The sequence below is a fragment of the Piliocolobus tephrosceles genome, chromosome 12 (assembly GCF_002776525.5).
Source record: "Piliocolobus tephrosceles isolate RC106 chromosome 12, ASM277652v3, whole genome shotgun sequence".
Classification (NCBI taxonomy): Eukaryota; Metazoa; Chordata; class Mammalia; order Primates; family Cercopithecidae; genus Piliocolobus; species Piliocolobus tephrosceles.
The window spans coordinates 95,076,866-95,102,189 of record NC_045445.1 but is presented as its reverse complement, the minus strand read 5'-3'; the positions used below and the strand labels follow the sequence as shown (position 1 = coordinate 95,102,189).

The 25,324-nt window shown below is 40.3% G+C and overlaps 1 protein-coding gene and 1 long non-coding RNA gene across 3 annotated transcripts in view; one reads left to right on the top strand and one right to left on the bottom strand.

Annotated features, from left to right (window-relative positions):
• LOC111536171 overlaps nucleotides 1-9,402 on the top strand; it is a 33,276-nt gene extending 23,874 nt beyond the window's left edge. The window contains exons 4-5 of the long non-coding RNA XR_002729662.2: nucleotides 115-267; nucleotides 8,285-9,402. This is a non-coding gene — a long non-coding RNA (uncharacterized LOC111536171). The remainder of the gene's footprint in view (nucleotides 1-114; nucleotides 268-8,284) is intronic.
• The window catches only part of WNK3 (WNK lysine deficient protein kinase 3), a 171,181-nt gene that overhangs the window by 18,227 nt on the left and 127,630 nt on the right, over nucleotides 1-25,324 (bottom strand). Inside the window, exons 18-22 of one of the 2 annotated variants that reach the window (XM_023202476.2) lie at nucleotides 24,250-24,481; nucleotides 23,726-23,856; nucleotides 22,311-22,921; nucleotides 17,908-18,119; nucleotides 13,278-13,307 (exon numbers count right to left, since the gene is read on the bottom strand). In XM_023202476.2, coding sequence (XP_023058244.1) covers nucleotides 13,278-13,307; nucleotides 17,908-18,119; nucleotides 22,311-22,921; nucleotides 23,726-23,856; nucleotides 24,250-24,481 — 1,216 coding nt within the window. The remainder of the gene's footprint in view (nucleotides 1-13,277; nucleotides 13,308-17,907; nucleotides 18,120-22,310; nucleotides 22,922-23,725; nucleotides 23,857-24,249; nucleotides 24,482-25,324) is intronic. The other variant, XM_023202477.3, reaches the window with a different exon arrangement.

Sequence of the window (25,324 nt, the reverse complement as noted above, 5' to 3'; positions counted from 1 at the left end):
AAGTCTGGTTTGGAAACCATCTAAATATTTTAATAAACAAGTTAATTTAACAGAAGTACAATAATCACATACTCTCCTTCCTGCCTACTAAAAAAGATAATTTCTGGCTTCCAGCATGACAGAGTGAGGATGTTAAGAAACCTCCCTCAAAAGCAATCCTAAAATTGGACAAAATTCAAAAACAACCATTTTAGTACTCCAGAATTTGTCCTAAGGAATACAACAAAATCAGAAGCATTTATTCGTGAAAACTACTGAACTTTTCAGGTAAGAACTGTGCAATCTGTGGTGTTTTTGCATAAGGCTGTTCCCATCACCCCCACCCAGTTCTATTGCCCAGCAATTCTACCAAAGTGGGGCATTCTGAGAAAACAATAGGTTTGGCTGCTGTTGCTGCTACCATAGGGGATTCACTTGATTTGGAACTTCAGAAGCAGGTACTCCGTTAGCCTGAGCTAAACAGGGAGATCTGAGAAGTGAGATAGCCATAGGGACTTGATAAATTCTCCACATGTCAGGCTATAAAGGTAAATGGAAACTACTGGCATCTGTGACATTTTGACTTGGGGCAATTCTCATTCCCCCTTGCTCCCCAGCTCAGGGTTGTGGTAGCCAACAAACAGCAGCACTGCACACCATGGAGCAATCAGACCTCTTTTTGAGCTCCCGTAAAAACACCATTTCCAGTGCACAGTCAATATTTTGCAGCACCCTGGAAAGATTTCTATTTCCCAAGTGTGGTGGATATTTGATTTCACTCAAAGCTCTACTCACCTGGAAGTGGAAGAGCATAGTGGGATGGAGAGTAGGGGACTACCTGCAAGGCATTACTGAGACTATGGGAAAGTGCAGGTAACAACTCAGCTGCCTAAAGCTGAGATTTCAGTTGGGGCAAATAAGAACCTAGACTAGAATTAAAAGGGAATTCTGGGAGAACTAGATGACCATAAGAAACTTTGAAAACCTCTAACATATTCTTGGGAATATAAAAGTCTGACATGCCCACAAAAGACCTAAGAAAGGAGAAGGTGCCAATCACTCACTTCTGGTTGACCTTGAGTTCCTAGGCAAGCAGGAAGTAAATCAAAGGTTGTCTTGTCTTGTAAACTGTCTGAAGTTTGATCTCTAACAGAGATCCCTTTGGAAAAGATATCCAGGCAAGGCACTTAGTGAACTCTTCTGACCAATCATGGCTCATCACTAAACGGTACTGGCTCAGATGTGAACCTTGGGAAAACAGGCTTAAAAATTAAAAAATAAATAAATAAAAACAAATCCAACAGTGAGGCCAGGTGTATTGGCTCATGCCTATAATCCCAGAACTTTGGGAGGCTGAGGTAAGAGTATCTCTTGAGGCCAGGAGTTTGAGACCAGCCTGGACAACACAGCAAGACCCCATTTTTACAAAAATTTAAAAAATTAGCCATGTGGGCCTGGCCCGGGCACAGTGGCTCACACCTGTAATCCCAGCACCTTGGGAGGCCGAGCCAGGTGGATCACAAGGTCAGGAGATCAAGACCATCCTGGCTAACACGGTGAAACCCCATCTCTACTAAAAATACAAAAAAATAGCCGGGCGTGGTGGCAGGCGCCTGTAGTCCCAGCTACTCGGGAGGCTGAGGCAGGAGAATGTCGTGAACCCAGCAGGCGGAGCTTGCATTGAGCCAAGATCGCACCACTGCACTCCAGCCTGCCTGACAGAGCGAGAGTCCATCTCAAAAAAAAAAAAAAAAAAAAAAAAATTAGCCATGTGGGCCAGGCGCGGTGGCTCACGCCTGTAATTCCAGCACCTTGGGAGGCCGAGCCGGGTGGATCACGAGGTCAGGAGATCAAGACTATCCTGGCCAACATGGTAAAACCCCATCTCCACTAATATACAAAGAAAATTAGACGGGCGTGGTGGCGCGTGCCTGTGGTCTCAGTTACTCATAAGGCTGAGGCGGGGAATCGCTTGACCCGGGAGGCGGAGGTTGCAGTGAGCGGAGATCGCACCACTGCACTCCAGCCTGGAGACAGAGCAAGGCTCGGTCTCTTCTCTTTTTTGAGACGGAGTCTCACTCTGTCGCCCCCGCTGGAGTGCAGTGGCCGGATCTCAGCTCACTGCAAGCTCTGCCTCCCAGGTTTTATGCCATTCTCCTGCCTCAGTCTCCCGAGTAGCTGGGACTACAGACGCCCACCACCTCGCCCGGCTAGTTTTTTGTATTTTTTAGTAGAGACGGGGTTTCACCGTGTTAGCCAGGATGGTCTCGATCTCCTGACCTTGTGATCCGCCTGTCTCGGTCTCCCAAAGTGCTAGTGGGATTACAGGCTTGAGCCACCGCGCCCAGCCAGCTTGGTCTCTTAAAAAAAAAAAAAAATGCCATGTGTTGTGGCATGCACCTATAGTCCCAGGTACTAGGGAAGCTGAGGTGGGAGGATTGCTTGAGCCCAGGAGTTTGAGGCTGCAGTGAACTAGATCATGCCACTACACTCCAGCCTGGGCAACAGAGCAAGACTATGCCTCTTTGAAAAAGAAAATCTAGCAGGGAATTCAATGGCCATACACTGCAGGGAATGTAAAATTTGTCCAGGAAAATCACTAAATAGCAACAAGAAAAACAACAACAACCCTTGAGGGGAAGAAGAATCTGATACTAGAGTTCTGTAATATATGATTTAAAGTGTCCAGTTTGCACCACAAAATTAAGAGACATGCAAAGAAACAGGAAAGTATGATTACATATGCAGGAAAAAAGGGGACCCAACAAAAACATCCTGGAGGGGGCCTATATTTTGGATTTAGTAGGCAAAGCTTTTATATCAGCTATTATAAATACAGCTGACCCTTGAACAAAACAGGTTTGAACTGTGCAGGTTCACTTATATGTGGATTGTTTTCAACCAAATATGGATAGAAAATACAGTATTCTGGGAAGTGAAACCTGCATACATGGAGGGCTGACATTTTGTATATATGTGCATTCCTCAGGGCCACCTGTGGAACTTGACTGTGTGGATTTTAGCATACGCAGGAGTCCTGGGACCGATCTCCACCTATACCAAGGGACAAACCGTATATTCAAACTTAAGGAAACTATGCCTAAAAAAATTAAAGGAAAGTGTGACAACAATATCTCACACCAAATAGAGATGGAAGTTGTTTTTAAAAAGCAAATTCTAGAGCTTAAAAGTACAGTATCTGAAGTGAAAAATTAAATAGAGGGGTCCATTAAGAGATTTTAGTGGGAAAAAGAAATAATCAACCAACAAGAAAACAGGTTAATACAGAAATCCACTTTGAAGAACAGAAAGAAAAAAGAATTAAAAAAAGAAGCCGGGAGTGGTGGCTACGCCTGTAATTCCAGCACTATGGGAGGCCAAGGCAGGAAGATCACTTGAGGTCAGGAGTTCAAGATCAGCGTGGCCAACATGGTAAAACCCTGCCTCTACTAAAAATACAAAAATTAGCTGGGTGTGGTGGCGCTTGTCTGTAATCCCAGCGACTTGGGGGGCTGAGGCACGAGAACTGCTTGAACCTGGGAAGTGGAGGTTGCAGTGAGCCAAGATCACACGACTGCACTCTAGCCTGGGTGACAAAGCAAGACTCTGTCTCATAAATGAATAAATAAATAGATAAAATTAAAAATTTAAAAATTTAAAAAAGTGAAAGAGCCTCACAGACCTGTTGGACACCATCAAACATGATAAATATGCATAATAGGGGTTCCAAAAATAGAAAAGAAAGGGGCAGAAAAAATATCAGAATAAATAATAATTCTAAATTTCCAAAACCAAATGACAAATATTAATTTACACATTCAAGAAGCTCAGTGAACTATAACTAAATTTAATGAGATCCATACCTAGACACTCATAATCAAATTGATGAAAATCAAAGACAAAAAGAAAATCTTTAAAGAAGACAAAAAATAGACTTGTCATGTATAAGGGACCTCATTAAAATTAAGAACTGACTTCTCATCGGAAACCATATAGGCCAAAAGACAATGAGATGACATTGTCAAAGTGTTGAAAGAGTCAGACTATCAAAGAAGAATTCACCTAAATCTTTCAAAAATGAAGGAGACCCGGCCAGGCACAGTGGCTCACAGCTGTAATCCCAGTACTTTGGGAGGCTGAAGCAGGCAGATCACTTGAGGTCAGAAGTTCGAGACCAGCCTGGCCAACATGGTGGCACCACGTTTCTACTAAAAATAGAAAAATTAGCCAGGCATAGTGGTGGGCGCCTGTAATCCCAGCTACTCGGGAGGCTGAGGCAGGAGAATTGTTTGAACCTGGGAGGCAGAGGTTGCAGTGAGCTGAGATAACGCCACTGCACTCCAGCCTGGGCAACAAAACGAGACTCCATCTCCAAAAAAACAAAAAAAAGAAGGAGATCCACACACAACACTGTGCTATAAACTCCTTGAAGAGGGTGACCTTCTCATAGTAATAGACATCATGCTTTGCTTTGCATGTAGTTGGAGATTGTTATGTTTTAAGAAAATGAGTAACAGTTTTCTATAGGTGAATTTTAATCTATAGAAAAAGAAGTGTGTCTTGTGAAAAGTATGTAATACAAGTTCAGGGCACCAAACTGTGCACTGTCTTTTGGGAGCCAACTGTTCAGTTTTGAGAGTTCAAAGGTGGACAAAAGCTAGTCTATATACCAGGGGAGAAGTGGATAAGGTAAATACAACTGAGATTTGGAAATAACCAGTTATAACAGTAAAGTAGCCATGCCTCTAGATTTACTCTCTTGTTTACCTATTCTTTATTTCAGAGACCTAATGTTAAGTATCAAAAGCAAAATATTTGTTGTGAAAAAGATTTGAAAAACTGGAAGATGACTAATTCTTGGGAACATGCAAAAGGAACTTTATGCTTTCAATGCTCATTCTAATAACTAGTTCTTCTTGATGACTGGAATACAAAGAATACTAAAAAATCTGAATTTAAATAGAACCAAGCATTTTTAGAATAAGACCTTTCCTGAATAGTCCCAGCACTTTGGGAGGCCGATGTGGGCAGATCACTTGAGCTCAGAAGCTGTAGACCAGCCTGGGCAACATAAGGAGACTCCATCTCTATTAAAAAAAAAAATCAGCTGGGCATGGTAGTGTGCACCTGTAGTCCCAGCTACTTGGGAGGCTGAGGTGGGAGGATCACTTGAGCCTGGGAGGTCGAGGCTGCAGTAAGCTGTGATGGCATCACTGCACTTCAGCCTGAGGGACAGAGAGAGACCCTGTCTCAAACACAAAACAAAAAAGATTGGAATGGAATCTTTATTATTTTACATTATTCCCCAAAACCCTAGAAAATCTAAATCCAAATGGTTCTGATTTCTTTTACAAGAATGATTTTGTCTTTTCAAATTTTTAGGTGTCTTATTGCATAAAATAAAACTTTATTAATAGACTTATTAAGCAAAATAATTTTTTTCAATTTTCTACTTTTCAGTATTTTTTCTATCAACTTTATGGCAGAAAAGGAAGCATCTATTTTCTTAAAGAGTTTTAAATAGCTAGCTATTTTAGCGTTCCTATTAAAATAGGATTCTACTTGTTATATTTAATTAAAGAAATTTAACCTGGGCCAGAACAGAAGGTGTTAAGAATACCAGATGTTTCTGTGAGCTGGAAGCTGTCACAGCAGTGACAAACTTGATTTGGAAATCACCAAAATTTCCTTCTTATTTTCTAGTCACCAAACAAAACACAGGCATGCTTTTTCATACCTTATGTTTTGTAAGTTGAATTGTACCAGGCCCTTTAACAGCCCCCTTTTTTTTTTTTGAGACGGAGTCTCGCTCTATCGCCCAGGCTGGAGTGCAGTGGCAGGATCTCAGCTCACTGCAAGCTCCGCCTTCCAGGTTCACGCCATTCTCCTGCCTCAGCCTCCCGAGTAGCTGGGACTACAGGCACCCGCCACCTCGCCCGGCTAGTTTTTTGTTTTGTTTTGTTTTGTTTTTTCAGTAGAGACGGGGTTTCACCGTGTTAGCCAGGATGGTCTCGATCTCCTGACCTCGTGATCCACCCGTCTCGGCCTCCCAAAGTACTGGGATTACAGGCTTGAGCCACGGCGCCCGGCCTAACAGCCTTTGATCCAAGTTAAGCTAGTCCTTTATGTCCTTGTTTTTTAAAAACAAATTCCATAAATGGAAAAAAAATAAAAATAGAAACACTTCTAATAAAAAACTGAAAATTCATTGCTAGCTGACCTAACTTACAAGAAATATTAAAGTGAGTCCTTCAGGATGAAATAAAAGAATGCTAGTTACTCAAATCCACATGAAAAAATAAAGCACACTGCTGAAGAGAACTACATAGGTAAATATAATATTCAGTATAAATGTACTTTGTGTTTATAACTCTTTTCCTATCTGACTTCAAAGTCAACTGCATAAAGCAGTAACTATAAAATTGTGTCAATGAGCTTATAACATATAAAGATGTGTATAATAATAATAGTACAAAGAAGTGAGGGAATGTGTGTGTATATGTATCACACACATATATGTTAGAGAAATGTTTTGTGTACCACTGAAGTTAATTTAGTATTAAACTGAACTAGAGGCCGGGCGAGGTGGCTCACGCCTGTAATCCAGCATTTTGGGAGGCTGAAGCAGGCGGATCACCTGAGGTTAGGAGTTTGAGACCTGTCTGTCCAACATGGTGAAACCCCATCTCTACTAAAAATACAAAAAAAATTAGCCGGGCGTGGTGACACATTCCTGCAATCCCAGCTACTCAGGAAGCTGAGGCAGGAGAATCGCTTGAACCCAGAGGCGGAGGTTGCAGTGAGCTGAGATCGCGCCACTGAACTCCAGCCTGGGCAACAGAGCAAAACCCCATCTTAAAAAAACCAACCAAACAAACAAAAAAACATGACCAGGTGCGGTGGCTCACGCCTATAATCCCAACACTTTGGGAGGCTGAGGCGGGTGGATCATCTGAGGTCAGAAGTTCAAGACCAGCCTGGCTAACATGGTGAAACCCTGTCTCTATTAAAAATACAAAAATTAGCTGCGCATTGTGGCAGGTACCTGTAATCCCAGCTACTCAGGAGGCCGAGGCAGGAGAATCCCTTGAACTTGGGAGGCGGAGGTTGCAGTGAGCCAAGGTTGCACCATTGCACACCAGCCTGGGCGACAAGAGCAAAACTTCATCCCAAAACAAACAAACAAAAAACACAAAACAAAACTGAACTAGATTGCTTTTAAATTAAGAAGCTCATTGTGGCTACCACAAGAAAATAACTGAAAAATATAAGAAAAGAATAATATAGGGCCACGTACTTTGGCTCACACCTGTAATACCAGCAATTTGGGAGCCTGGGTAGCAGGATTGCTTAAGCCCAGGTGCTCGAGGCCAGCCTGGACAATACAATGAGAGCCTGTATCGAAAAAAAAAAAATTTGTTTTTTAATTAGGTGGGCATGGTACCATGCCCCTATGGTTCCAGCTACTCAGAAGGCTGATGTGGGAGGATAACTTGAGCCTGGGAGGTCGAGGTTACAGTGAGCTGTGATTGCACCACTGCACTCCAGCCTGGGTGACAGGGCGAGACCCTGTCTCAAAAAAGAAGAAAAATGAAAAGTATAGTATAATAGGCCGGTCATGGTGGCTCACGTCTGTAATTCGAGCACTCTGGGAGGCTGAGGTGGGCGGATCACCTGAAGTCAGGAGCTTGAGGCCAACCTGGCCAATGTGGCAAAACCCTGTCTCTACTAAAAATACAAAAATTAGCTGGGTATGGTGGTATGCACCTGTAGTCCCAGCTACTTAGGAGGCTGAGCAGAAGAATCGCTTGAACCTGGGAGGTGGAGGTTGCAGTGAGCAGAGATTGCACCACTGCACTCTAGTCTGGGTGACAGAGTGAGACTCCATCTCAAAAACAAAAACAAAAAAAGGATAGTATAATAATTATTTTATATATATATATATATATAAAGACACAATAGAATTTAAATGCTACATTGGAAAATATCTATTTAACATAAAAGAAGGCAGGAATACGGAGAGTCAGAGGATGAGGAAAAAAAGAAAAAAATCAAAGATGTATAGAAAACAAAGATAACAAAATGAGAGGCATAAATCCTATCTTACATTAAATGGAAATGATTTAAATGCCCCAATCAAAAGACAGAGATTGAAGGAATAAAAAACATGATTTAAAGACAGAATCCTGATTTAAAGACAGAAATGCATTCAAAGTAAAAGAATATAAAAAGATATGGCATGCAAGCAGTAACCAAAAGAAAGCTGGATTGGTTGTACTAATATTGGAAATAATCTCTCCTCTAGCCATTCAAAATGCCAAAAGGAATGAAGGCTAAGTGGAAGAAGATGGCCCCCTCTCCTGCTATTGTGAGGAAGCAGGAGGCCAAGAAGGTGATGAATCCCGTTTGAGAAAAGGCCTAAGAATTTTGGCACTGGACAGGACATTCAGCCCTAAAGGGACCTCACCCACTTTGTCAAATGGCCCTGCCATATCAGGTTGCAGCAGCAAGGAGCTATCTATCTTCTATAAGCGGCTGAAAGTGCCTCCTCCAAATAACCAGTTTACCTAGGCCTTGGACTGCCAAATAGCTACACAACTGCTTAAGCTGGCCTATAAGGACAGACCAGAGACAAAGCAAGAAGATCATTGGCCCAGACTGAGAAGAAAGTTGCCAGAGGGATGTCTCCACTAAGAGGCCTTTGAGCAGGGATTAACGCTGTCACCACCTTGGTGGAGAACAAGAAAGCTCAGCTGGTGGTAACTGCACATGACAATGGATCTCATAGAGCTAGCTGTCTTCCTGCCTGCCCTGCATCATAAAATACAAAGGGAAGACAAGACTGGATTGTGCAGTCCACAGGAAGACTTGCACCACTGTCGCATTCACATAGATTAACATGGCAGACAAAGGGGCTTTGGCTAAGCTGGTGGAAGCCATCAGAACCAATGACAATGACAGACAGGATGAGATCCACTGTCACTAGGGAGGCAATATCCTGGGTCCAAAATCTCTGGCTCTCATTGCCAAGCTGGAAAAGGCAAAGGCTTAAGAACTTCCCATTGGCCGGGCGCAGTGGGATTACATGCCTGTAATCCCAGCTACTAGGGAGGCTGAGGCAGGACAATCACTTGAACCTGGGAGGCAGAGGTTGCGGTGAGCCGAGATCGCGTCATTGCACTCCAGCCTGGGCAACAAGAGCGAAAATCCATCTTAAAAAAAAAAAAAAAAAAAAAATCCTTCCCATTAAGCTGGGTTAAATGTAGACTGTTGAGTTTTCTGGACAAATAATAATAATTCTCCTTCAGCCAAAGAAAATGAAATATAAATTAAGACATAACAATTATAAGCATATGTGCAACTTCATTCCAAAATACACAAAGCAAAACTGACAGAACTGAGGAGAAAAATTCAACAATGGTTGGAGACTTTTTTTTTTTTTGAGACAGAGTCTCAGCTCTGTCGCCCAGGCTGGAGTGCAGTGGCGAGATCTCGGCTCACTGCAAACTCCACCTCCTGGGTTCACGCCATTCTCCTGCTTCAGCCTTCCGAGCAGCTGGGACTACAGGCACCTGACACCACACCCGGCTGATTTTTTGTATTGTTAGTATAGATGGGGTTTCACCATGTTAGCCAGGAGGGTCTTGATCTTCTGACCCTGTGATCTGCCCACCTCAGCATCCCAAAGTGCTAGGATTACAGGCGTGAGCCACCGCGCCCTGCCAGTTGGAGACTTCTACGACTCACTTTTAATAACTGATAGAACTAGGCAGATGATCAACAAAGAAATAGAACAGCCCTCTAAACCAATGAGGCCTAACAGACATATATGGAACATTCTACCCAACAACAGCAGAATACATACTTTTCTTAAGTATACATGAGTTCAAGACCAGCCTGGGCAACATAAGGAGACATTGTCTCTAAAACAAATTAAAAAAAAAAATAGCAGGACATGGTGGCATGTGTCTGTAGTCCCAGCTACTTGGGAGTCTGAGGCAGAAAGATCACTTGAGTGAGACCGGGAGGTTGAGGCTGCAGTGAACCATGATCATGCCACTACACTCAACCCTGGACAACTGAGTGAGACCCTGTCTCAAAATAATAATATTAATAATAATAATAATAATAAAGAAGCATAAGACTTGTACACTAAAAACTAAAGATGATTGTTGAAAGAAATTTAAAGACAACCTGGCAGCGTGTGCTGGCTCACGACTGTAATCCCAGCACTTTGGGAGGCTGAGGTGGGTGGATCACATGAGGCCAGGAGTTCAAGACCAGCCTGGCCAATATGGCAAAACCCTGTCTCTACTAAAAATAGAAAAACTAGCCAGGTGTGGTAGTGCACATCTGTAATCCCAGCTTGCAGTAAGCTGAGATCATGCCACTGCACTCCAGTCTGGGCGACAGAGAGAGACTCTGTTTCAGAAAGAAAAGAAAAGAAAGGAAAAGAAAAGAAAAAAAAAAAAAAAAGAGAAAAGAAAGATATTTAAAGACAATCTAAATAAACAGAAATACATCCCATGTTCACGGATTGGAAGACAACATTTTAAAGATAACAATATTCCCCAAATTGATATATAGATTCAATACTCTATCTAAATTCCAACTTTTTTTTCCAGAAATTGACAAGCTGTTTCTAAAATTTATATGAAAATTCAAATTACCCAGAATAGTCAAAACAATCATGAAAGAGAAGAACAAATTTAGAGAACTCAATTTACACTTTCAAAACACATGATAAGCTATAGGAATCAAGACAGTATGGGATTGGTGTAAGGACAGACCCAGAGATCAACGGAACAGAATTAAGATTACAGAAATAGGCCGGGTGCAGTGGCTCAAGCCTGTAATCCCAGCACTTTGGGAGGCCGAGGTGGGCGGATTACCTGAGGTCAGGATTTTGAGACCAGCCTGGCCAACATGGTGAAACCCCATCTCTACTAAAAATAAAAAATTAGTGGGGTGTGGTGGCATGCACCTGTATTCCCAGCTACTTAGGAGGCTGAGGCAGGAGAATCGCTTGAACCCGGGAGGTGGAGGTTGCAGTGAGCCGAGATAGCACCACTGCACTCCAGCCTGGGCAACACAGTGAGACTCTATCTCAAAACAAAACAAAACAAACAAACAAACAAAAAGAAATTATAGGAATAATTCATGACCTTAAATTAGGCAATAATTTTTTTTCTTTTTTCTCTTTCTTTTCAATTATTATAGAGTCAATGGTGAGCCAATGGAATTTTAGATATGACAGTAAAAGCACAAGCAACAAAAGAAAAGAAACAGATTAGATTTTAAAACTGTTAAAAACTTTTTGTGCTTCAAAAGACACTATCAAGAAAGTGAAAAGACAATCCAAGAATAGGAGATAATATTTGCAAAATCATATCCAGTAAGGCTCTAGGCCCCGGAACATATAAACACTCACAACTCAACAATTTCTCTACATTCTCTCCAACACTTGTTCCTGTCTTAAAAAAAACTTTTTTTTTCCTCATCTCATATGTCCTATGTCCTTGGGGATTGCCTTTTTTAATTTCAGCCATTTTAAGTGGATATAAAGTTACATCTCATTGTGCCTTTGATTTACATTTCCTTAATAACTAATGTTATGGAACATCTTTTCTTTTCTTTTCTTTTTTTTTTTTTTGAGACGGAGTCTCGCTCTGTCGCCCAGGCTGGAGTGCAGTGGCCGGATCTCGGCTCACTGCAAGTTCCGCCTCCCGGGTTTACGCCATTCTCCTGCCTCAGCCTCCCGAGTAGCTGGAACTACAGGCGCCCGCCACCTCGCCCGGCTAGTTTTTTGTATTTTTTAGTAGAGACGGGGTTTCACCTTGTTAGCCATGATGGTCTCGATCTCCTGACCTCGTGATCCGCCCGTCTCGGCCTCCCAAAGTGCTGGGATTACAGGCTTGAGCCACCGCGCCCGGCCTGGAGCATCTTTTCATGTATTTATCAGTCATTCACATATCTCCTTTAGAAAAATGCCTATTTGAATCTTTTGCCCATTTTAAAATTGGATTTTTGAATCTTTTATTGTTGAGTTGTTGAACCCTCATGCCCTGCTGGTGGGACTGTAAAACGGTACAGCTATTTTGGAAAAAAAAGTCCGGTAATTCCTCAAAAGATTAAACATAGAGTTCCCATGTCATCCAGCAATTCCACTCCTACATATCTATCCAAGAGAAATGAAAACGTATGTCCACATAAACATTTGAACACAACTGTTCATAGCAGCATTATTCATAATAGCAAAAAAAACAACACAAATGTCTAACCACTGATCAATGAATAAAATGTGGCATATCCATACAATGGAGTATTATTTGGCAACAAAAAGAAATGAAGTACCAATACATGTTACAACACGGTTAAACTTTGTAAATACTATGCTAAGTGAAAAAAGTCACAAAAGACCACATAATGTACGATTCCATTTACATGAACTGTCCAGAGTAGGCAAATCTTATTTTATTTTATTTTATTTATTTGGGACAGGTCTTGCTCTGTTGCCCAGGCTGGAGTGTAATGGCGTGAACACGGATCACTGCAGCCTCAACCTCCTAGGCTCAAGTAGTCCTCCTGTCTCAGCCTTCTGAGTAGCTGGGACTACAGGCGTGTGCCACCATGCCTGGCTAATTTTTTTATGGAGACAGGGTCTCACTTAGTTGCCTAGGCTGGTCTCAAACTCCTGGGCTCGAGCAATCCTCCTGCCTTGGCCTCCCAAAAAAGAGCAGGCAAATCTATAGAGACAAAAAGTACTTTAGTGATTGATGAGGCTGGAGAATGGGGGAAGCGAGAATAAATGGGGGAGCTACTACTCATAGAAAAGGGGTTTCTTTTTGAGGTGATGAAAGTGTTCTAATGGATAAACATACATTTTAGTATTATGCAGCAATAAAAAAATGAAGTACTGATACATGTTATAAAATGTTTGACTCCCAAAAACATTATAAGTAAAAGAAGCCAGTCACAAAACCACATACCGTGTAACTGTATTGATACGAAATGTTTCAGCATAGGCAAATCTATAGAAACAGAAAGCAGATTTGTGATTGCCTGGGGCCTGTGGTTGGGGGTTTGGGATAGTGGAGCTACAATGAGGGATGACTATGAATATGTACATGTTTCTTTGTGGAATGTTGAAAATATTCCAAAATCAAATTGTGATAATAGCTGCACAAGTCTGTAAATTGTATAAGTTAAATGAGTGAACATTATGATATGTGAAATATCTCAATAAAACTGTAATTTTTTAAAAAAATTAAAAGTAAAGAAGCAAAAGAAATACTTACTTTCCAACTCATTTATAAGGCAGGTTTTCCCTGATATCAAACCAGAAAAAGATAATAGCAAAATTTTCAAACTATAAAAAAAGATGAAAATTGTAAACCAATATACTTATTGAACTTAAATTAATAAAGGGCATCTACAAAAACTTACAGTTAACATTGTAATTTATGGCAAAAGACAGAAGGCTTTCTCCTTGGAAGAACAAGGCAAAGATGTCCAATATAAAGTTTTAGCTAGTACAATAAGAAGAAGAAATAAAAGGCATAAAGATTGAAAAGGGAGAAACAAAAAAGTCTGTATTCGCAGAGGACATAATTGCTCACTCATAAAATCCCAAATAATCTGTAAGAAAACTTCTAGAACAAACATGTTTAGCAAAATCTTCAGGTGTAAGGTTGATATACAAAAATTAATCATATTTCTCTACCAATATATGATTGGAAACCCTGTAGAAATAAAAAAAATCCTTAGGTATAAATAAAACAAAACACATATAGGATCTGTAAGCTGAAAAGTATAAAAAGCAGATAAAACATATCTAAGAAGACCTGGAGAAATAAACTGTACACCAAACCCCCATGACATGCAATGTGCCTATATAACAAACCTGCATATGTACCCCTCGGCCTAAAATAAGAGTTAAAAAAAGACAAAAAAAGGAGAGATATCCTACATTTATTGATTGGAAGACTCAGCACAGTAAAACTGTCAATTCTCCCCAAATTGATATATAGATTTAACATAATTCCAATCAAAATCACAACAGGATTTGTTTAGATTTAGTCAAGTTGATTCTAAAATTTATATGAAAAGGAAGAGGAAGTAGAGTAGCTAAAACAGTTTTGAAAAAAACAAAGTTTCAGGAAACATAATAACTAATTTTGACAATAATAATTTTAAAAGTTGCTATAAAACTATAATAATCAAAATAGTGTGGTATTGGTGAAAGGACAGACATACAGATTAACTGGAACAGAATAAAGAGTGCAGAAAAAGATTGACACATATATGGCTAATTGATTTTTCAAAAAGGTACAAAAGCTATTCAATGGAGAAAGGACAGTCTCTTCCACAAATGGTAATGTAATAATTGAATATCAGTATGCAAAAAAGAACCTCACTCAAAACCTCACACCTTATACAAAAAGTAATTCCAAATGTGTCATAAATCTAAATGTAAACATAAAATATTAAAGTTTTAGGAGAAAACACAGAGGAAAATCTTTGTGACCTGTGTTTAGCCAGAGTTCTTAAATATTACACCAAAATCACAAGTTTTAAAAAATTTGATAAAGTATACTTTATTAAAATCATAAACTTTTGCTCTGCCAATGACACTGTTAAGAGAATGAAAAGAGGCCGGGCGCGGTGGCTCACGCCTGTAATCCCAGCACTTTGGGAGGCCAAGGTGGGTGGATTACGAGGTCAGGAGATCAAGACCATCCTGGCTAAAGCAGTGAAACCCCGTCTCTACTAAAAATACAAAAAATTAGCCGGACATAGTGGCGGGTGCCTGTAGTCCCAGCTACTTGGGAGGCTGAGGCAGGAGAATGGCGTGAACCTGGGAGGCAGAGCTTACAGTGAGCCGAGATTGCACCACTGCACTCCAGCCTGGGCGACAGAGAAAGACTTTGTCTCCAAAAAAAAAAAGAATGAAAAGACAAGCTACAGACTCGAATAATATATTTGTAAATCATATGTCCTACAAAGGATTTTTATCAAAAATATAGAAAAAAACTCTCAAAAATCAACCATATGAAAACCAACAACCTAATTTTCTAAAATGACAAAAATTGTTGCCTGTGGGATAAAATGAGTAAAAATCCTATGTACACAGGTACATAGGATTCCTCTGTATTATTTAACTGCATGTAATTCGACAATTATCTCAATGAAAATTTCAATTAAAAATAAAACAGGACACAAAAAAATAGCAAAAGACTTGAACAAACAATTTACCACAGAGGATACACGGAACACAAATAAGTGCAAGAAAAAAAATGCTCAACATCACTAACCATTAGGGGAATGAAAATTATAATAAAATAACCACTTTTTATCACCAAATACCTATTAGATTGGCTAAAAAAAGAATACTAGTAATACCAAGTGCTGAAGAACATCAGAAAAACTGGAAGTAGTGCACATTGCTGACAAAATGTAAAATGATACAGCTGCTTGGGAGAATGGTTTGTTAGTTTTTAAAAAATGTAAAATATGCATACCATATGATGCAGCAATCTCATTTCTGGGTATTTCATCCAAGTGATCTGAAAACTTATGTTCACCCAAAAAGCTGTATGTGACTATTTAAGGGAGCTTTATTTGTAAAACCCCAAACTACAAACAACCCAAATGTCCTCCAACTGGTGAATGGATAAACAAACTGTGGTACATCCATTATAACACAAAATAAGTTGAGGAATCCCAAAGACAGTCTCCAGAGACATGTTTTTACCATGAGATCGTACTTCTCTGGCCATGCTTACTTAGAAACAGGTGGACACCTGACTGTAGAACAGCCCAACTATAGGCCAGGCAATGGCTCTGACCCATTTCTTGGCATGAAAAAGATGAGCAGGGACAGTCAAATTTTCTGTCCCTGGAATCTAACAAAGGTCAGTTAAATAAGGACCTGAAAGTGAAAGAATGCTTTGGGATCACGAGTAACTAATGTTATCTAACAACCAGTTTTGGGAAAACAGAAACTATGCATAAAATGAAGCCATTTGGGAATGCAACAGAATAAAATAAAGTATAGCTATTAGTGATACTATATCAGACTGAAGGTTCATGTACTTCTGCTATTAAATCCCCAGAGCTGCCTTCAATCTAAGTCTACCCTTTAATTCTGTCTTTACAAGATCATCCCAGTACAGTTCCTGTTCTTGGGTTCTGTATTAGTTGTCTATTGTTGTTGTAACTAATTGCCAAAAACTTAGTGGCTTCAAACAACACAAATTGATTGATCTTATAGTTCTCTAGGTTACAAGCCTAACATGGGCCTCACTGGCCTAAAATCAAGGTGTTGCCAGGGCTGTGTTCCTTCTGAAGGCTATAGGAGAGGTCTGTTCCCTGGCCTTTCCAGCTTCCAGAAGTTGCCTCTATTTCTTGGTCTGTGGCACTCTTCCTCCATCTTCAAAGCTAGCAATGTTGCACCTTTCTGACACTGTTTCCCTTTTCTCTGACTCTTCTTCTCTTCTACTTTTAAAGATCCTAGTGATTACACTGGACCTACCCGGATAATCCAGGATAATCTCCCTATCTTAGAGTCAGCAGATTAGCAACTTTAATCCCACCTGCAAGCTTAATTCTCGAGACTTTGCCATATATCCTACCATGGTCACAAGTTTCAGGGATTTGCACATGGACGTTTTGTGGGGGAATTATTTTGCCTATGACAAGTTCTGCTGGGATTTCACATATGTCCTCACAATACATCCTTAACCCCCACCTTGACTATGCACATATAACCAAAGAGGCCTGACCTGATTAACAACTTCTTTATTAGTTAAGTAGAGACTGATGCTCTTATTTTTCAAAGTCAAAGAAGTATATTTTACTAATATTCTTATAACTAATAAATGAAGATCTCTTCAGATAAGAGCATGAGTGTAGATACATGTATACATTTCTTTTTCTGACATGGAGTTTCATTCTTGTTGCGCAGGCTAGAGTGCAATGGCATGATCTCGGCTCACTGCAACCTCTACCTCCCAGGTTCAAGCGATTCTCCTGTCTCAGCCTCCCAAGTAGCTGGGATTATAGGAATGAGCCACCACGCCCAGCTAATTTTGTATTTTTAGTAGAGACGGGGTTTCACCATGTTGGTCAGGCTGGTCTCGAACTCCTGACCTCAGATGATCCACTTGCCTGAGCCTCCCAAAGTGCTGGGATTACAGTCCCAAAGTGCTGGGATTACAGGTGTGAGCCACCGCGCCTGGCCAGAGAATATATATATATATATATATATATATGTATTTTAGATGGGGTTTTGCACTTGTCACCCAGGCTGGAGTGCAATGGCGCAATCTCGGCTCACTGCAACCTCCGCTTCCTGGGTTCAAGCAATTCTCCCGCTTCAGCCTCCTGAGTAGTTGGGATTACAGGCGCCTGCCACCACACCTAGCTAATTTTTGTATTTTTAGTAGAGATGGGGTTTCGCCATGTTAGCTAGGCTGGTCTTGAACTCCTGACCTCAGGCGATAGGCCCGCCTCAGCCTCCCAAAGTGTTGGGATTACAGGCGTGCGCCATTGTGCCCGGCCGAGTGTATTTTTAAGATTATCTTGTTACGAACAAACTCTCCAACAAACTCTAAATGCTAGACCAGAAGTTCCCACTGACTGATAACATTTCAAAAATTACTATGGGGATCGGCATTGGGCTTCCAGCTGCTGGTTTTCCAAGTAAAAGCATGAAGCACACTCAGCTTCTCTCTACAATCTATCAATTATCCTAATCATTATTACATAAAAGGACATTTAACACCAAAAACAGAAAATAATCTCAGAATAATGTGTACTTTTTAAATTATTTTAGCCTAATTAAAAATAAATTGTATTATAATCATTTTTCTAATTTTGCTAATCTTGGACTAGATTTTTAAAAAATTACTTTTATGATCGATTTACCTGTAGCAACTATGCCATTGTCCACATGTGTCAAGGACTGGGGGCGGCTTCGAAGTTTGCTTTTGAAAGATCTTGGTCGACGTGGTGATGCAGGTGGCAAAGGAATCTCAGTAGATTGGGTTTTGCTATCTTTAATTGACCGAAGGCGTTCATAGAGCTCCTGCAGCTCCTTATTCTGCTGGGTTTGAAGATTTACCACCTCCTGAATGTGTCTGAATGAAAATCATGCAAAAAGCATTTTAATGGCACTGGCTCCATAAAGATGAGCCAAGAAACTCTACACCAGTATAAGTAAAGTTTAACAAGGAATTTAGATCAAGAATGGGGAAATAGAGACTGGGCACAATGGCTTACGTCCATAATCCCAGCACTTTGGGGAGCCAAGGCAGGAGTATTGTTTGAGGCTAGAAATTCGAGACAAGCCTGGGTAACGTAGGGAGACCCTATCTCTCTTAAAAAAAAAAAAAAATTAGCTGGGCATGGTGGTGCATGCCTGTAGTCCCAGTTACTCAAAAGGCTGAGGTGGGAGGATCACTTGAGCCCAGGAATTCAAGGCTGCAGTGAGCCAAGATCACACCACTGCACTCCAGACCAGGTGACAGAGAGAGACCCTGTCAAAGAGGAAGGAAGGAAGGGAGGGAGGGAGGGAGGGAGGGAGGGAAGAATGGGGGAAATACAGAGTATTTTCACAATTTCCAGAGGGGAAGCGGGAAATGCCTTCCTAAGCATAACATTAAACTATAATAATCACTCATAAAGAAAAAGATGAACAAATTTCTAAAACTGAAATACAGTGAAAGTCAGTAAAACAAAATGTAAAGTCAAATAGTATTAATAATATTAACATTTTTTGCCAGACGCAGTGGCTCACGCCTGTGGGAGGCTAAGGCAGGAGGATCGCTTGAGCCCAGGAGTTCGATAGCAGCCTAGACAACATAGTGAGACCCTATCTCTCTGAAAAAAAAAAAAAAAAAAAAATCAGCCAGATATGGTGGCATGTGCCTGTAGTACAAGCATCTCGGGATGCTGAGGCAGGTAGATCTCTTGAGCCAGAGGTAGAGGCTTCAGTGAGCCATGACAGCACCACTGCACTCCAAACTGGGCGACAGATCAAGACCTCGTCTTAATAATAATAATTGTAATAGTAATAAAAGAAAGAATAAAGAAAAATCGGTGAAGAAACCATAACGCTAAAAAAACACTGAAGGCAGAATAAATTATTTTTTAAGATCCCTTCTAGGCCAGGCGTGGTGTAATTCCAGCACTCTGGGAGGCTGAGACAGGAGGATGGCCTGAGGTTAGAAGTCTGAGACCAGCCTGGGCAACACAGGGAGACATCATCTCTACAAAAAAATTTAAATATTAGCTGGATGTGTTACATGTCTGTAGGCCCAGACACTTGGGAGGCTGAGGTGGGAGGATGGTTTGAGCCCAGGAGGTAGAGGCTGCAATGATCTGCGACTGCACCACTGCACTCCAGCCTGGGCAACATAGTAAGACTCTGTCACAAAATAAAAGATCCTTTCCAGGTCTTGGGTTATATGAGGTTATGAGAATCCATGTCTCACATTCAAAATTAAGTACATATTCACAACCAGCCAGTTACAAAAAACTAGCCAGCTACAAAAGCTACCAGTCATTTGACAATGGTTTAAAAGAACCATTAAAAACAGCAATAGAAGGCCGGGCACAATGGCTCATGCCTGTAATCCCAGCACTTTGGGAGGCTGAGGCGGGCGGGTCACGAGACCAGGAGATTAAGACCATCCTGGCTAACACGGTGAAACCCCGTCTCTACTAAAAATACAAAAAATTAGCTAGGCGTGGTGGCGGGCGCCTGTAGTCCCAGCTACTCGGGAGGCTGAGGCAGGAGAATGGCATGAACCCAGGAGGCAGAGCTTGCAGTGAGCTGAGATCGCGCCACTGCACTCCAGCCAGGGCGACAGAGCGAAACTCCGTCTCAAAAAAAACAAAAAACAAAAAACAAACAGAAAAACAAACAAACAAACAAAACACCAGCAATAGAATACTTACATCACAAATATGAAACTGCTTTAATAACTTTTATTATAAAAAGTATCAGTGTATATATACTGTATAGTACTTAATATATAAGTTGACATATACATAATGTAATGTCAAGCTTGTATATATATTTTAAAGTGGAATATCAGCCTTCTGGTGATGAATATTTAAAGTATATATTCACAATTTTCTTGCAAGCTCAAGTCAAAAACACTGAAACAAGTTAGAGAGAAAATATTATAATTATCTATCACTGGAATGACAGTTTTGGGTTTTTTTCCTCCTCTAGGCAAGGCCTTAGAAACTAAGAAATTTCCAAGGATTTTAACCTGCGTTAATTCTTGAAGCACGCAAACATAGCATCCAAATGGAGCATTATTCAAGCTTGTAAGAACTTGACTAAAATCCAGCTTTTTATTTTATTTTTTGAGATGGAGTCTCGCTCTGTCACCCAGGCTAGAGTGCAGTGGTGTGATCTCAGCTCACTGCAACCTCCGCCTCCAAGATTCAAGTAATTCTCCCTGCCTCAGCCTCCTGAGTAGCTGGGATTACAGGCGCCACCACGTCCGGCTAATTTTTGTATTTTTAGTAGAGACGGGGTTTTGCCATGTTGGCCAGGCTGGTCTCAAACTCCTGACCTCAGGTGATCCACCCATGTCGGCCTCCTAAAGTGCTGGGATTACAGGCATGCGCCACTGCGCCCAGCCAAATCCAGCTTTTTACATGCCTTATATTTTTAGTCCTCCCTGGTTCTCCTTGCTTTACAAATTAAGTTCCAGAACAGTGCAGAAATTCTCTAAAGCATAAGATACATTAAAAAATTGCTAGAGTTGGTTTCAACTTTTCAAAGTAATGGCATGGGGTCATCAATAGGAGGCTAGTAATTAACTTATGAGTATATGCATATATCGGAATACTTTGAAACAGTCAAAAATATAATGATACAGGTATATATCCAAGATACCATGAAATGGTAAAGAAAACCAAGATATAAGAACAGTCTTGCAGTGTAAGTTACTATTTGGGGGAACAAAGAATGAAATATGCATATTTGTTTGTACAGTTATAGACTAACTGGATATACAAGAAACAGGTAATATTTATTGTGTGTAAGGAGAGAACCTGGGTAGTTCAGCTGTAGTGCTAGGAGGGAGACTACTGGTTACCCTTTGGTACCTTTTGAATTTTGAACCATGTGGATAGAATTAGAATTCAGCAACTTAATAGGAATTTCTTTTTTTTTCTTTTCTTCTTTTTTTTTAGACAGAGTCTTGCTCTGTTACCCAGGCTGGAGTGCAGTGGCGCACAATCTGGGCTCACTGCAACCTCCACCTCCCAGGCTCAAGCGATTCTCCTGCCTCAGCCTCCCAAGTAGCTGGGAGTACAGGCATCTGCTACCATGCCTGGCTAATTTTTGTATGTTGTTTTTTTTTTAAGTAGAGACAAGGTTTCAAAATGTTGGCCAGGCCAGTCTCGAACTCCTGACCTCAGGAGATCCACCTGCCTCTGCCTCCCAAAGTGCTGAGATTATAGGCATGAGCCACCATGCCCAGCTGGCTTGAATTTCTTTTTTTAAAATGACCTATTTTATGAAACTAAATATAAAACAGCATTCTATTGACAAAATATATTATCATAATCTCACTAGTGAAGGTCGATTACCTCAGTCACCAAATAATAAGCTTGATCTTGAAAGTATCTTACCCTTTCCTAAAGACGATGAACCACTATCTCTGATTATAATAAATCAGCTGTTTACTTATCAAATGTGAAATTATATAAGAATAGTTGTAAAATCTAAAACCAAAAGTCCTGAAGAATAAGGACTATAAAGGTTAACAAAAAGAGTAATTAAATCATATTGGTAAATAAGCAACTGTAATAGTCTTGAGACTATGAAAACATTTTATATATAAGAACTTTTCTCATTCATAAATGTTTAGCATTAGCATTCTTTGTAGTTTTCTTTTTTTTTTTTTTTTGAGACGGAGTCTCGCTCTGTCGCCCAGGCTGGAGTGCAATGGCCGGATCTCGGCTCACTGCAAGCTCCGCCTCCCGGGTTCATGCCATTCTCCTGCCTCAGCCTCCCGAGTAGCTGGAACTACAGGCGCCCGCCACCTCGCCCGGCTAGTTTTTTTGTATTTTTTAGTAGAGACGGGGTTTCACCGTGTTAGCCAGGATGGTCTCGATCTCCTGACCTCGTGATCCGCCCGTCTCGGCCTCCCAAAGTGTTGGGATTACAGGCTTGAGCCACCGCGCCCGGCCTGTAGTTTTCAATCATTAAAATGTCAACAATCCTAAATTAGTTACCAATCAAATACTAAGTTCTATAAAACCCAGGGCAACCAGATTTGTGACAAAAGAGAAACAGTCCTTACTTTTCTCGTAATCTTTGAAGCTCCACCTTCAAGTCCTCATCCTCTATTTCTGATTCATCATCACTGCTCATTGGGGAAGATGGCGAATAGAAGAGTGAACTCTGTGTTTGAGCATAAGCTTGTTCTTCATGGTGTGGTAAGCACTGATCACTCTCTGGACCAGTCTTTGCCACTGGCTTTCCACTGCCAGCAAGACTGGCTGAAAATTCACTATCAGAGCTAGGCTGTTTCCCAGCAGTCAATATCTCGCTCTCTTTAAGCAACAGTTCAGATCCAGACTGCATGCTACTTCCTGTGGCTGAAGTTTCTTCCAATTCCTTTTCTGGGGTCACTGAAGATACATCAGTCTCACAGGCTGCGCTGAAAGATAAGAAGTTGTCACCTTGTTTGGGAACTCCTTTATTTTCTTTACAGGTTTCCTGAAGAGCTTGTAACTTCTCAGAAGAAAACGAAGTTTTGGGATTTTGTGTGGCAGGTTCTATTTCTACCAACTGAGACTTTGCTGTTTCAATAAAGGCTTCTTCACTAGAATGGTTTGTCTCACTGAACACTGATATGTGTTCTATTCCAAAAGATGTCACTTTTGCTGACTGATGAGGAATTGTAATCACCTGAGATACAAAAATGTAAAAGTGGTTAGCATAGCACAGACAAGTAGATGGTCTGCTGTGATGTATATGTATTGATACTAGCAAAACTCAAAAATTTAATCTATACCCCCAAATTCACTCTTTCAATCAGGCCCCTTGGGTAAAGAGAGTGGGCATCATATTGCTCAAATAAAATTCCACAATTAGAGTTGCTGAGATTCTAAAAGACGTGAAATTACATTTATAAAAGAGGACCCACCCACCCGCCAAAAAAAAAAAAAAAACCTATTTCTGTGCTCTCTACCAGCTACTAAAATCTCCATTTCTTTAGACTCATCTTTACTGATGGCTTCAAAAAGTGAGGGGATGCATGGAAGGTGAACAAATTAAATATGACAATGATCTACATTTAAAGTAAGTATCATCAGCTGGGCATGGTGGCTCACACCTATAATCCCAGTACTTTGGGAGGCCGAGGCGGGCAGATCACCTGAGGTCGGGAGTTCAAGACCAGCCTGGCTAACAAGGTGAAACCCCGTTTCTAATAAAAATACAAAAAATTAGCCAGGCGTGGTGGCGTGCACTTGTAATCCCAGCTACTCAGGAGGCTGAGGCAGTAGAATCGCTTGAACCAAGGAGACGGAGGTTGCAGTGAGCTAAGATCATGCCACTGCACTCCAACTTGGGCAACAAAAGTGAAACTCCATCTCAGTAAACAAAAAAACAAAAAACAAACATGGAAGTATCATCTACAGACCAAGATCTCCAGTGGCTGTTATATTTTATAATGCCCTTGTAGATAAGGATTCAATCAAAGACACAAACCTGGAACCGACCCCGCTGAAATGATCCACTCATCGCTTTACATCTATTCAAAGCCCTAGTATCAGCTGTAGACTCCCGTGTCAGAGGAATGGGATCAGGAGCAATTGCTGATCTCATCTCTTCTGTTTCCACTGCAAGTTTTGCCAAATTGTAAGTAGAAAAGAGAAAATTGTTTGTTAAGACTAAATTTGTTTACATTACCAAAAATGAAGAAAAGTAGAAAAAGCTTAACTCCTGCTAGACAATTAAAAGGTGTTAATGTAATAAGCAACATCGTATAAGTCCCTAAGTCTAAATCAGACATTGCAAGATTTATCCCAAGACTTAGTATCTATATGAAATGAATAACTGGAAAACCAAATTAGTTACAAAAGGAAAAAGTAAAATGGCAATGACATTAATGGGACATGTCACATACATGGGCTACGTGGAAAAAGTGGCAAGATTTGTATATGAACAACAAAAAAATAAGTAAATGAAAAGTGATGTTACCTAGTCTATGTCCCTGACTGTAAGCACACTACCTTGACGGACTTTTGATCTCTTGAAAAAGCTGGTTGACTGCCGTAGCCTGTATGCCCAGCTTTTTAATTTGCGAGTCCAGGATTTCTTGCTAATAGGATTTTTGAGACTAGGACAAGTAAAGCTTAGGCCAAAATATCCACCTCCTGTCTGCAGATGAATGGCTCCACCGCTTGACACAGCAGCAGGATAGGCTTCTGGATCCCCTGGAAGTGAAGCATCTGAGGACATCTCCTAATGGAGACAAGATAAAACAAAACAAAACAAAACAAAACAAAACAAAACAAAACAAAACAACCAAGAAAAACCAAAGTGGTAATAATTTAGGTAAGGTGAAGCTTTTTAAAAAAAAAAAAAACACCGCAATTTCTTGTATAGACTAATCTTTAACCCAAAATCTATAACCCAAAATGTATTAGTTGCATTAATAGTAGCATATTAGACTGAACCCAAGGTACTCCATTTATAAAAATTAAGCTTTCTTGTTCCTTTAAAAATATTATTTAGACTTTAGTAAATAAAAGAGATTATTAATCTTCTACCCCAGAATATTTTTCATCATTATACAAACTTTGAAAACTGAAAATCAAATTAAAATTTCCTTCATATGTGCCAGTTTACTAAAAAGGTTACTAAAACTCCAAGCTATTATCATGAAAATTTTCATTTATGCCTATATTATTTAAGAGACTCAGTTAAAGATGCTTGAAACACAAAAACAGAGAAAAACAAGATATCGAGGCACTTAGATTTACAGAGAAGTATCAGGAAATCAAGTTTATTACTTTATGAAAGCATACAGAAATTTATAAAGGACATCAAAATGACTTCAAAATCATGCTCTAAAATTTCTTGTTAACATCAGGCTATGCTGGCTACAAAATCACCCCCCTCTTCTTATCCTCCTACTCCCCCAAAAAGGGCCCCAGATATAACTGTTGTATCTAAATGAGTGCTTTAAAGATAAATCCTCTATAATAATTAATATGAAAAGTTAGCACAGACAACCACAAATACTTTGGGAAACATGAGAAGGATCACTACTAATCTAGAATATTAAAAAAATATATAAAAGCA